The sequence below is a fragment of the Natrix helvetica genome (genome assembly GCF_964273705.1).
Source record: "Natrix helvetica genome assembly, chromosome: Z".
NCBI classification, from domain to species: Eukaryota; Metazoa; Chordata; class Lepidosauria; order Squamata; family Natricidae; genus Natrix; species Natrix helvetica.
Window position 1 is genome coordinate 37,470,830 of NC_138554.1, and position 14,115 is coordinate 37,484,944.

Genomic DNA, 14,115 nt, shown 5'->3' on the forward strand with positions numbered 1-14,115 from the left:
TAGAAAACGTTTTCAAACTTTGTTTCTTTTTTTCTTTAAAAAAAAAACATTTCTTAGCTCACTCCCCTTGTAACCCTCCCTTCTCTGCCTTCCCTGGAAGCAAACGGGAACGAAGGGGACCAGAAGATAACTCCTCCAGTACCTCAGCTTCCTGCTTACCCCTCACAATCTCCCTGACAGATTTGATTTCCAAGAATGTATTTTTTCCCCTCCCCTACCCATTTTTTTTCATGCAAAACTACCCCTTTGCTTTGCCCCCTCACACCCACACATTCTCCCTGGAGGGAACAACTGAAATAAAAATGTAAAAAGAAAGGTGAAAATATATAAACATCAAATAAAAATTATTGGCGTGCAGGGCAGAGGGGTAGCTGGACACATTATTAAATTAACAGAGAACCTGTAATGGCGGTCGAAAAAGAAATTCAATTTACACGAGATTCCACAGCACAGATATACACAGAAAATACAACTCTTATATTACAATAGTCTTGGAGGAAGGGAGATCTGTGTGCCATATCAATAAAGTCCAGAGTCCTAACTCCAGTGACCATCACAGGCTGAGGTCTACTCTTTCCAGTTTGAGCATCTCGGACTTGAATTCCCCACTCTCTGCTCTCATAAAAAAAAGAAAGAAAGAAAAAAAATCTGATGCTCCATCACACCAGATGGACCACCTATCTACTGGGACTGCTTCATGCCAGCACCAAGAGAGTTTGGGTGACAACTTCTAGTCCCCTTTCCTCCTTCTTCCTCCTCAGGCATTCTCTCATCTGGAGGAACAGGGAGCTGCAAAGGCAAGGGGAAAAGAAGAGAAAGAGGGGATTCTTTTTAATTGTTGACTTGTGCCGAGAAGCATCTGCTTCTGGACAGAAGAACCAGGCATCCAAAATTTGAAGCTCTTGTGTATCAGGCCTGGGGGAAACTTGCTCTTTGGGGTGGGTGTGAGCAGAGGGAGGTACACTGGCTTTGTTCCTCCTGGCTTCCATGCTCTTCCCTTGTTGAGAAGAAGGATGGGAAAGGGCAGGGGGGGGAGGGGGGAAAGGGAAAAACTGGCCTTTGAACAACCATCTTTTTTTTGTCATCAGGAGATGAAACTGGACCCCTTCATAGCAGCAATGCAAAGGAAAGGAAAGGAAAGGAAAAGTGCTGGCGGAACATTTAGCACCTATGGCAGGGCAAGGAAGGGGAACTGGCCAAGATGGGCTGCTTGGTCCAATATGTGGCACATGGCAACAGGAAATAGAGGGCTTCTCCTCCCCCTGCTCCACCAGAAATATCTGGTGGCACAGCAGCGGGATAGGATGCCTGGGCAACCACATTTTCTCATTCACATTCTTACGTCCCTGCCCTGAACAAACAACAACAATAAATAGAGGCCGAGGTGGAAGGCCATTTCCCTCTGCAATTGGGGAAGGAGCCCCTCCTTGGCTTGAGTCCTTTGAGTTCATCATTGACCATCGGCCACTGCTGCTACTAGGAAGAGGGCAATGGGGAGGAACACGGTTGATTGGATGGTTGGTTGGTTGGTTGGTTGGTTGGTTGGTTGGTTGGTTAGTTGATTGGTCGGTCCGTCCAGGATCTCCCATCCATATATTTTCTTGGCAACAGTGGCAGCAGAGGCGATGGTGCTAACAGCAGCAGCAGCAGCAGCTCTTCATACCTTCATGTGAGCACATGATGGAGAAGGAGAGGCGGCGGCAGCAGCAGAGGGTCTACCTGCCCAAGGCAGGGAGGTCAGACATAACTGGGACAGCAGCTTGCAAGAAAAAGAGAAGTAAGGAAAAAAATGAATCTCAGACCACTTTAACAGTTCTGAAAAGGTGTTTCTTTCATTTTTGATCCTAATTTCCCTCATGGCACACATGTGACCCCATGGCAGTGTTTCTCTACCTCAACAATTTTAAGCTACGTTGGTCTTCAACTCCTAGAATTCCCTAGCTAGAATGTTAGGTGTAGGAGACTAAGGATAAGCCAAAGATAAGTCTGGGATGTCCTGGGTTATGGTTGCATCGGCATTACTCAGTGCTTTACTCAAATTTATATTAGTCCTCTTTCTATATTAGATTTTAGTTGGGAAAACAAAGCAAAAAATAAAAATAAATCCTATCCCATCCCCTGATTCATTTTGCAGAAAACTTTTTTCTCCTTTTATTTTCCTATTTATACGAGGGAATAACATAGCTAGCTGAGTTACATTGCTTAATTAATACATACGGGACGCTTAGCCTGGCTAGTAAATCAATTCATTTTATGGGTTTTCACTCAGATGGTGAGTTTACATGCTCATATCCTGTATGCAGTGGTGGGATTCAAATAATTTAACGATCGGTTCTCTGCCCTAATGACCGGCTGGGTGGGCATGGCCATGGTGGGTGTGGCCAGGGGTGTGACAGGTAGCACTCAGCCTCCTGCACCTGCCTGGGAGCAAAAAGGGGCCGCAGGTGGGATGCCCACACACCCCATTTTTGGCCTAGTAGGCCTCCCTGCAGCCACCTGGGAGCAAAAATGGGCCATGGTGGTGGTGGGGGCACTCCCCTGTGCCCCATTTTGGGCCTAGTAGGCCTCCCTGAATTTACCTGGGGGCCAAAACCAGGCATGTAGGGACTTGAAGGGGCGGGGCCAGCCAGCTATTTAACAACTGGCTCACCTGTACCAGCCTGAACTGGCGAAATCCTACCTATGCTTGTATGTGAATGTTGCTTTCAAAAAACAGAAAAATACATTTGGACAATACCATTATGGGGACCAATCAAAATGCACTGAAAGTTTGTAAGTTTTCAGTTCCTTTAGCAAAAAGTTACAAAAAATATAGAATGGGAAAAACCCAAATTTCCAAAAAGCTAACAATTTTTTTCTAGCCTTGAGGTCTACAGTTAGCCATGCTAAAGACAGAGGTTATCAGCTATATGCAACTGTTAGTGAGAGGTATTACTGATGTTAAAGTACCCCTATCTTTCAGGGATAAAGTATAATGGTTGCTACCCGCAACTGTGAAAACATAGAGGTAGTAAATTCTGCCTGTTGCTGTAGATGAAATTCACAGGCTCCTAGCCTGGCAGAAAACAGAAATAAAGGAACATTAACAATTTTTGTCAAGAAAGCAAAATATATATATTATTTGCTCTATGATAAAAAAGTATTCATTTTTAATGTGTAGCTTTTACTATCTAGAATTGTATGTTTGTTTGTTATCCTCAGTACAAATGGTGTTGAGAGACAGATAAATTATTTGTTTAGAGAGAAAAAAGCTACATGTATTGATGATTGGAAACTACTTATGGACTTTCCCCCCATAAAAATCAAAATCTGTGATTTATGGTTTTGAAGATTAAACCAGAATATATTATAGAAAGAATAATAATATGATGTAACTTAGAGAGGTTACAATATATTTGTACTTATAAATGCTGTGAAGAATATCAGAAGAAACTTTGTTATATTATTTTTCTTTCTTTTCTATTTTTCAAATTTTTTCTTTGCACTTTTTGCTTCTTTAATGTCTTTCTTTTTTCCTTATTATACATTAATTTATTTTAGTTTTATCTTCTTGTTTAAAAGATTTAATAAAGATTATATACAACAAATAGTGGTGAGAGACAATGCAATCTACTCTTCTCAATAGCAACAATGACTTTCAGTGCCAAGGTCCTAAATCAACAACCCCAAATTGCTACCCAGCAGCTGGGACTGAACCTTCCCATAATTTACAATTACTGTACAAGATTGTGTATACTACCATTCTCTTACTCATGACTGGCAGAGGCTGGGAGGTGGCAATGAGAATCTGAAGACTGGGAAGCAAATAACTTACAAAATTATTAGAAAAGTAAATGAAAAAAAATAGATTATTTCATTTTGTTGATTCTTTACTGAAAAGGTCTCTGCTATCCAACAGCAATAATATTAACATGGGACAGTACCTAATTAACTTTGGTAGAGCTTTAAAAAAATTAAGAAGAGTCAGATCTGATTAATAATTGGATGGCAGGACGTCCGGTTGACGTTGCGGCGGGGACAGCTGGAAAATAGCGAAGCTCTGCCAGACTCCATGAAATGCAGCCAGCAACTGCTTGCTGGGAGTCTCTATGGGGTCAAGCTGCCCTGGAAGGGTGGTGAAGAAAGGAGAGGTGCTTCGTCGATCACGAGGAAACCGCAATTTCCTCGATGATCTGAAGAAAGTTCTTCCGAATGGTAGCAGGAACCACAGCCATTTTGGTCTGTCACAAGCTTGGACAATCAGGACACTAAAATCTTGTGCTAGAGCAGTGAGTGGACAGAGCAGTGAAACTGGATGAGATAACTTCCACCTTTTACTCCAAAGATTTAACCCAAGTTAAAAATGATAAAAAATAATTTTCAAATAGTAAGAAAGTGGTGATTGGATTTATAGAGAAGGATTAAAGTCTAAAAATCAAAGAGAAAGACTAAATACTCTGATGCAAAGAAATATTTAAAGGATGTTTTAAACCATAGATAGCCTGGAAAAAGTTGAATATTGTGAAAAGTGATTATTGGGAGAAACTGCTTTTCTAAACTCTATCTTTAACCCCCCTGAATGGGTGACAGTCAGCTGTTTTGACGTTTACACTCTGTTGAATGCTGGAATTGGAAGCTGGGGAACCATCTACTGGAGGAAAAAGATTACTAGGAAATTTGAATGAAAGTGATAAAAGGAAAGAAAGTAAACAACACCTGGAAGACTATTTGACCTGGACTTTTATCTTAGTAGGTGATTTGGGGGCTTGGAAATATCTACTGAGCTGTTTGAAGATTTTTAAAGCAAACTGAACTATAAATACCAAAACCTTATTGAACTGTTAATTGAAAGGTGGATTTGAAAAATTTGAGGAAACCTGGTGGGCCAAGCTGGATTTGATTCACTAGCATTATTTGATAGATCATCCTACGAGGCAAAAGAAGAAGAAAAAGAAGAAAAACGATAGAAAGAGGGGGTAGAAAAGGGGAAAAAAGAGGAAAAAGAAAAGACAAATAAGACTTTAAAATTTGGACAATTGGGATGGTGTAAACTGGAAATTATAAGGACTGTAAAGTATAAATTTATAGCTTTTAAGGACAAGAAAGCTAGGGGATTTGGAGGAATAATTTTGGGATTGATAAATTTTATTAATAATTGACTTTTTGGAATTTTTAGATATTGGGATACTAGAATATTAGAGATACATTGAGGAATTTTTAATATATTAATTTGGTACAAAATGACCCAGCGGGCGACAATAAAGTTATAGGAAGAAATGTTAATGATAAAAAGTTTTTATGAAAGTGTGACAAAGACTCATAAGGAGATGATGGGATTGTTCAAAGATAAAATAGTGAGTGTAGAAGACTCTCAACAAATGGTGGGAAAAGATGAACAAAATATTCAGAAGACAGATGAGAAATCAGAAGGAGTGGGGAAGGACACAAACCAAAATAAGCTACAAGAAAACAAAAACAATGAAATGACAATAACAATAAATACTAAGAATCAAAGAGATAACCCCTTACGAGTTTACAATAGCACAGAGGGGAAAAAAGGAAGATTTCCCAAAAATAATGAAAGCGTTATGGATGGGTGTCCCAATGATGCAGCAGAAGGAGATAAGGGGTAAGGCAGAGGGAACATTGAGTCTATGTAAAAATGTTAGAAAGAATATAGGATCCCAAGAGAGAAATATAAAAGAATCACCAAAAAGTCAATAAATGATGAAATTCTAAAAAGGCTGAGAGACGACGGATAGAGTCATAATATTTTGTATTGTATTGTATTAAAAACTAATAAAAACAAATAGAAAGTATAAATTGGGAAAATAGTAACAAATATATAGATATATAATAGAATTTACTATAACCACAAATATATTAAGGTTAGGAGGTGGAAGACTGTTATTAGACATGTATAGATGTATTATTTATATGTATTATGATTAAGGGTGTGCAAAAATATATTGGAATCTATAGCTTTTAAGGATTACAAATTCAGAGGAATTTGCGATACAATGCCGGGATCAATTAAATTTTATTAATAATTGGATTTATTGGTGTTTATAGAGAACTAAGATATTAGAAATATGGTGGAACTTGAGTAATACTTAAAATATTAAAATACTGGTGATTTAACAGGTGTCAACAAACCCATTGTATGAAGAAATGTAATTGATATTCAAATATTTTTTTTGAGAAAGCAATAAAGTATCATTAAGAGGGAATAGTACTGTTTAAAGATAAAGAGGTAAATATGGGGGGGGAGTACAAATTGAGGAAATAGTATTATACATATTGATACATAAAATAATATATTATAATTATAATGAGCATATTAAGGTTAGAAGTTGGAAGATAAAAACTATGTAAATGTAATTGTATTATTACTGTGTAAAAATGTATTGACTCAGTCATTATACTGTTCACAAAATATGTTAGTTGTTAAAGGAAAACTGCAAATAAAACAGATACAAAATAATAATAATAATGATGATGATGATGAAGGAAAATGTGATGACAACTTGACGTGGACATGGCTTAAGATGGGAACTATCAAGAAAGAAATGGAAGGTTTAATACTGGCTGCTCAAGAACAAGCACTACAAACTAATGCCATGAAAGCAAAGATACAAAAATCCACTGACAACGCAAACTGCCGACTTTGCAATAACAAAATCAAAACTGTTTCACATTTAATATGTGAATGTAGCAAAATTGCACAAACTGATTACAAAGCTAGACATGACCGAGTTGCTGAATTAATCCACTGGTCATTATGTAAAAAATATGATTTACCTATATCCAGAAAGTAATGGGAACATAAAGTGGAAAAAGTTATCGAAAATGAGAAGGTGAAGATCTTGTGGGACTTTCAAATACAAACGGATCGTCATTTGGAGCACAACCCGCCAGATAACACAGTTGTAGAGGGCCGAATTGTACAGTTTATTGATATCGCTGTTCCTGGAGATACCAGAGTTGAAGAAAAAGAACTAGAAAAAATAATGAAATATCGCGACCTGGCCATCGAAACTACACGGCTATGGATGAAGCTTGTAACAGTGATATATGAACATTGTCATTGGGGCACTTGGCACCATGTCCAATAATTTTACAAGATACATCAACAAATTGCAGCTTCCTGCAATAACACCAGCGGAACTGCAAAAAACTGCACTACTCGGAACATCTTATATTTTAAGAAGGTACTTGGTGGATACCTAGGATGCTGGCAGCAATCCATATCAACCATTAGCACCAGTCACTGGTATCTGTAATGCATTTTTGAATGTTCAGTTGGCTGAGATTCATGTTTAATGAATAAAGTAAATAATAATAATAATAATAATAATAATAATAATAATAATAATAATAATAATAATAATAATAATAATGGTACCTCGCTATTTGGAAATTCTTAATTTATCGGACTTGAACATTCTGATTCTACAAAAAATCACCCTACTTGGAACAGCTTATATCCTCCAGCGTTACCTTAACAGTTCCTAGATCCTTGGTTAGGACTCGAGCTGTTGAGCTACCAACCAGCCCCAAAGACTGTGAATCTCACCAAAGATTAACATAATAATAATAATAATAATAATAATAATAATAATAATAATAATAATAATAATAATAATAATAATAATAATGCAAAAATTCAAGAGGAACAAAGGAACAACTGCTGATTGACAAGCTAACCCTAAAAATTCAAAGAAAAGACGAACCAAGCTGTTCATGGTTTGGATAGACTATAAGAAAGCGTTTGATTCAGTTCCCCACAGCTGGATCAAGAAATGCCTGAAAATCTTTGGCACCAGCAGCAACAACATACAAAAAATCATGGAAACTTCAATAAACCTCTGGAAAACGAAGCATGGCTAATGGAGAAGAACTGGGTGAAGGTGAAATTAAATGAGGCATTTTCCAGGGTGATTCCCTTTCACCCCTATTTTTTATACTCTCAGTGCTACCACTGACAATCATTTTGAAGAAGGTGAACTGTGGATACTAACTTGCAAAGAAAGGACTGAAAATTTCACACTTGGTGTACATGGATGATTTGAAGTTGTTTGGTAAAACAAAAGCTGAACTGAATTTATTAATTGAAAGCACAAAAGAATTTAGCCACGACCTTGGTATGCAGTTTGGATTGACAAATGTGCAACAATGGCAACCAAGGCAGGCAAGGTAGAAGATGATGGAATACAACTTGAGAATGAAGAAATGATAAAGGCAGTAAAACCAGAAGAAGGCTACAAGTACTTGGGGGTTTTAGAGGCCTCTGACTTAATGCATAATAGAGTCAAGGAATTAACCTCAGCCAAGTACATTTGACGAATTCGCAAGTTATTAAAGTCCAAACTGAGTGGAGGAAATATCATAAAAGCCATAAATACCTAGGTGTCGAATACCTGTAATTCGATACTCTGTAGGAATAATTGACTGGACCAGGTGGAGTTGGACAATTTGGACAGGAAAACAAGGAAGCTTATGACAATGAATGCTTTGCACCCTAAAAGTGATGTTGACCGATTGTATCTACCAAGAGCAGAGGGTGGTCGAGGACTCCTACAAGTAAAGCAGACTGTGAAAGAAGAAAGACACAGCTTGAATGATTACATCCAGAAAAGTGAAGAACCAATGATTAAGGAAGTAAAAAGGAGGTCTTTTGAAGACAACTAAGTTAAAAGCTGAATATAAGAAAGAAGTAATTGAGAAGTGAGCTGAAAATTGGAAAAACAAAGCTATGCATGGCCAATACTTGAAAAGCTGACCTAAAACTAATTTGGAACTGGTTAAGATCAGGAGTACTGAAAAAAGAAACAGAAGGCTTTATTTTGGTAGCTCAAGAACAAGCCTTAACCGCAAACTGCATGAAGGCAAAAATTCAACATGTTACCACCAACAGCAAATGTTGCCTCTGTAATGAGAAAGATGAGACAGTTGACCACTGGGACCATCAGATTGAGAAGATTTTAGAGAATGAGAAAGTCAAGATCTTGTGGGACTTCAGAATCCCACTTGGCCTACAACACACCTGACATAACAATAATTGAAAAGAAAAAAGTATGGTTCATTGACATTACAATACCCGGTGATGCACGAATTGAAAATAAACAGCAAGAAAAAAATCACAGAATACCGGGACTTGCAAATTGAGGTTGAGCGACTGTAGAAAAAGAAATCAAATGTTGTCCCAATTGTAATTGAAGCCCTTGGAGCAATACCTAAATGGCTACCTCTCAATTTGGAAATTCTAAATTTATCGGATTCTACAAAAAACCACCCTACTTGGAACAATTTATGTCCTCCGATGTGACTTTAACAGTTCCTAGGTGCTTGGTTAGGACTCGAGCTGTTAGGCTACCAACCAGCCCCAAAGGCTGTGAATTTCACCAAAAATTAACATAATAATAATAATAATAATAATAATAATAACAACAACAACAACAACAACAACAACAACAACAACAACAGGATGGCAGGAAATCAGGAAATCCTAGAAATATAGATTAGATCCGGGGCTTTAAAAATTCCAGAACACAGCAACAACAAATATGATCATACTGATGTCAAGAAAGCAACACAGATATGTTCATGTAGTCATCAAAAGTGGAGTAGATCCAATGGATTATTATCTAACTTAAATGTGGATTGTTTCCAGTAGAAACTAACAAGTTTTTCTTCATTTTGAGGGTGTGTCCTTTATTTGAAAAAAACTGATTATCTCATTATACTGAGATATAACAGAATCCTAATAACAATAATACATGTCAATTATTGGGTTCTGGTTATTGCATTTTCTCACTGACAAACATAGTGCTGAAATTTTTTTGGACAGATTCCTTCTAGGTTGTTTTATCTATATGTTGTTCAACTGTTGTTGTTTTTAAATAAAAAAGAAAGATCAGAATTCAAACTATGCTAATCCATCCTTTGGACATAGTCACACCATATGGATGTATTTTGCATTGTATATTTGTACAGTGTCCTATTAAGCAGTAGCCTACCTCCTCCATCTTGGCATTAACAGGAATACGTTCTCACTGACATACTGTCTGTCCGTTGGCTACCTAATGAGTTCCCTGAGGAGAAAAAAAAGGAGACAAAGGCATTCAATAAATATATCCACTAGAGTTTTAAAAAATACTTCTTGACCAAAGGTGTCCTGAACTTCTAATGCCTTAGATTATGTGTGGGCCAAAGGAACAGCCTACATGTTTTCTCTTCCTAACCCAATGACGTGCGGTGAAGTTTATGGCTGGTGAGGCACTGACATAGTGGTGGGTTTCAAATATTTTTAGACTTGTGGACTTCAACTCCCAGAATTCCACAGCCAGGCATGCTCTCAGTTCCGATTTAAAACGACAGCATTTGTTTCTCTCTCCCTTCCTCCCCCTCTCTCAAACACACACACACACACACACACACACACACACACACGTTGGATTGGACTATCTCTCCTACCCCCTTCCCTCTCTCACTCACTCTCAAACAAACACACACACACAAAAGTTGGATTGGATATCTTTTCCAGTGGCTTGAAAGCAGCTCCTCTGCCACCACCACCACCCCCATTCCCCTGCTGCCTTCCCCAAACACCTCCACCATTGCAAATGCAGCGTGCTGTTTGGGTGGGAAATGCCTGGAATGCGATAAAGCCCACCCACTCACCTCCTGCTGGCAGGCTGAGGTGAGAGGAGAGACAGAGAAGCCGGAGGGGAGCCGATCCGAGCCTTCCAAAAGAAAGAGGCTGGGGGAAAAGTGTGTGCGCTACACCATGGCTCCTTGCCTGGCTTCCATGGATGAGTCTGCTTAACTGCTTAAAAAAGCCTCTAAAAAAGTGCCCTCTACTATGAGGCAGGAGAACTGCTGCCTCAACTACGTCGGGAATTTTTAGGCTTTTAACCCTTGCTTAACTCTGCTTGAGTGATCATAAAGCGCCTAAAGTCAGACTAGAGGAGGCATGCAGTTCTCCTGCCTCATAGTAGAGGGCACTTTTTTAGAGGCTTTTTTTTAACAGTTAAGCAGACTCATCCACAGTAAGGCAGCAACTAGCTCAGCTTTTTCCTTTTACATTTTTTTTTTCATGATGAGAGCGGTGAGGCTGTGCCTCACTTGCCTCACTTGACTGCACGTCACTGTCCTAACCCATAGATAACATGCACTCTCCCGCCTTGTGGTCCTCAGCCTTGCCATTATTGTTGAGAAGTCTCATCCTTTCTCACTGTTCTGTATTAGGAAATACACAAATATTGAATATAAGGACTAACACTGCTTTTTAAACATTGGCTCCTCTCTGTAAATATAAGAAAGAGAAAAGTAGCTCCACTTATTTGGTGTCATTGTTCAAGCAACTGGGATTGGTAGGTTCTCTAGGAAGATGAACTGCTTCTTTCAACAACTAAAAGTTTGTTAACTTTATCCTGTTTTATGCCACAATGGTTCTTGTCAAAGACAGTGGTCTTGACAGTATAAGGCAGTGCAGATTACAAGTGCCTTTTTCACAAGTATATACAACAAAATTGAAGAATCCGCAGACTTTTAGATTGTTACTGAATCAGAATTCCCAGCTTGCGTCACCAATGGCTACACAGATGAAGGCTATTGTGGTAGTAGTATGGAGAGCCACAAATTTCCCAACCCCCAGATTAATTTGCTATGATAATGTGAAAGAAATAAGTGTAGCTGAACTTTTTTTCCTCATCACAACAGGAATTCCTTATGCATAGTAATTGAAGGATACATCAACTCCCATGATAGAGGAAATGGATGGAAAATGTGATGGAGCTAGCAGAGATGACAAAATTGAGGGTTTTAATAAGAGAAAAGAATATATTCAATTTTGCTTCTATCAGGAAACTGGTTCTGGACTTGGTGGTTGAGATAGAAAAAAAATAAAATCTTCACTTTTGGTTTTGCTGATTAAACTGTTGTTATATAAAAGGCTTTCTTGTTAAGTTATTAAATTAAATTTTTGATGCTATTCTTTTCCTTTACTTATCTTCTTATTCTCCATTTTCCTACTACTTTTATTTTCATCTGTATTTTATAATCTCAATTAAAAAGGAGTAAGTTCCAGAAAAAGAGAACACTCTATTCCTTATTAGCTTGGGAATAGAGAGTGGGGGGAAAATAACATACTTTCCTGACAGCAGGAAGCTTCTAATTTTATGGTTTATTCTCTTATGTATTTTTTTTATAAGCAGCTTCACCAGATGGCAGCATTTAACTATTATTGTCTGGATTTGAAAGCTAAGTAGGGCCAGGCCAGTACAATATTTGGAGGGATGACTTCCAGAGAATCCCAGAGCTGTAAAATAGATTGAAAAGTTGAAAAAAAAAATTCCTGGGACAAAAAGCAAACAAACTATTTCTATATAATTATTAGGAAAACCATATGGACGTGTCCACTAAGCTTGACATTAAGGAGACTTTAGGTTTGTATTGGATTAGTTGCCTAAAGCAGTGTTTTTCAACCTTGGCGACTTTAAGTCCTGTAGACTTCAACTCCCAGAATCCCCCAGCCAGCATAGCTGGCTGGGGAATTCTGGGAGTTGAAGTCCACAGGACTTAAAGTCGCCAAGGTTGAAAAACACTGGCCTAAAGAATATTTTGATACATAAATGGAAGTTAAAGAAACACGATTCCCTACCCAACCCCCCATTGTGTGCTCTGGTTCAGAACACAGGCTAGATAGCCTAAGAGTTGTGCCTAAATACCCTCTGGTTGCATCTTACGAAGCTGCACCCCGGGTGAGGTAATGGAGGCCACGGAGGCTGTGCGGAAATTGGCTGGCAACATCTCGGCTGAGTCAGGGCTGACACCACGGAGGTCTTTCTCCCGGAACATCTTCCGCCAAGATGGGGAACGACTGAAGGTCTTGGCACTATCCTAGAGACAAAAGTGCAACAAATATGGGCGAACAGCAAAGCGTGAGGATGTCTTTCAAGGTTAGAGACTCTGGTGAAAGCACTCACCTCATCCAGTCGCCGGTCTGTTCCCATGGTGATGAGGTTCCCAAATTCTTTTTCTAAAATCTGCCGAGCCTAGGATTTTTTTTTTAAAAAGTAGATTATTTTAGTCTTCCTTTCCATTGCTTTGTTGTTCTGTAAAGCGCGGTGTTCCCTTCGGCCTCCACTTTTTTCCTCTCTCCAAAAATGTTAAGGAATGGAGAAAAAGGGCCTTTGGGTGCAATTGCTAGGACAGTGTGACGCGACTTAGGAATATGCATTAGTGTCCATGGTTCCCAGGCAATTCCAATTAAATAAAAATCAAAGCAATTGAATAATGAACAAAACGTGGAAATGTGTACATGCTTCCCCAACTAACCAAACACAAACATCTCATCAGAGGTCAATTAAGAATTCAGAAAGAAAAAAATTAGGGGATTTTGAGTTTATGACTGAAGTCAAAGATGCGTACTTCTCATACTAAAGCATTAAAACCTAGAAGGTTATTGCTGCACTGAAAAAGGCTCAAGATTCCCTTTTTCTTCTCATGGAAGCATTAGGCACAGCTAAGAGAATCACAGCTTGATTCTCTTCCCTCCCCTCCACTATCCAGCTTCCCTATGCTTACTCCTGACCTGTGTGTTTTGGGTTGGGATCTGCAGCAGCAGGGCCAAGTCATTGCAATCAAAGGTGTCGTCCAGGGCCAGGAGGGCTCCGTGCACCCCACTTTCAACTAAGTTGTTGGCAAACTCTTTCAGCCCAATAATTTGCACCCAGCACATCACGCGCTCGTTGGACCACACCATCACATCTAGAAAGGGATGGGGAGGGGAAGGGAAGGGAAGAGACAAGCTTAGCACTGAATTCAATCCTATGATCCACCCACTCTAGCTATTTCATTTCCATCCCTTATTTACTTTCCCCAATTCAGATTTGTAGATGCTGCTCAATGGCAACCCTTGCTCTTATCTTTTCTCATCTATTATCTACCTTTGTTTTGGTTCTGACTCTCCTCTCGTCTTCTTTCCAGTTCCTTTCGGTCATAGTTAAGACGTTTCAGGCACATGATTCCATAATGAAGGCTCACCCTTGGAAGATATATCATAAGTTACACCAGAGAAATGGCAAATGGCTCACTCAGGATCATCTACTAAGTTCTCAAGGGCTGGTGGAG

The 14,115-nt window shown here is 38.8% G+C and overlaps 1 protein-coding gene across 6 annotated transcripts in view; it reads right to left on the minus strand.

Moving 5' to 3' along the window:
- Positions 1 to 383: 383 nt before the first annotated feature.
- PPFIA3 (PTPRF interacting protein alpha 3) overlaps positions 384 to 14,115 on the minus strand; it is a 72,172-nt gene continuing 58,440 nt past the window's right edge. For 5 of the 6 annotated variants that reach the window (XM_081932502.1, XM_081932500.1, XM_081932499.1 and 2 more), the window contains 6 exons: positions 13,932 to 14,029; positions 13,577 to 13,752; positions 12,969 to 13,037; positions 12,711 to 12,882; positions 9,999 to 10,073; positions 384 to 1,759 (listed from right to left, as the gene is read on the minus strand). In XM_081932502.1, the coding sequence (XP_081788628.1) occupies positions 10,015 to 10,073; positions 12,711 to 12,882; positions 12,969 to 13,037; positions 13,577 to 13,752; positions 13,932 to 14,029 (574 nt within the window). In that variant the 3' untranslated portion in view covers positions 384 to 1,759; positions 9,999 to 10,014. The remainder of the gene's footprint in view (positions 1,760 to 9,998; positions 10,074 to 12,710; positions 12,883 to 12,968; positions 13,038 to 13,576; positions 13,753 to 13,931; positions 14,030 to 14,115) is intronic. The other variant, XM_081932501.1, reaches the window with a different exon arrangement.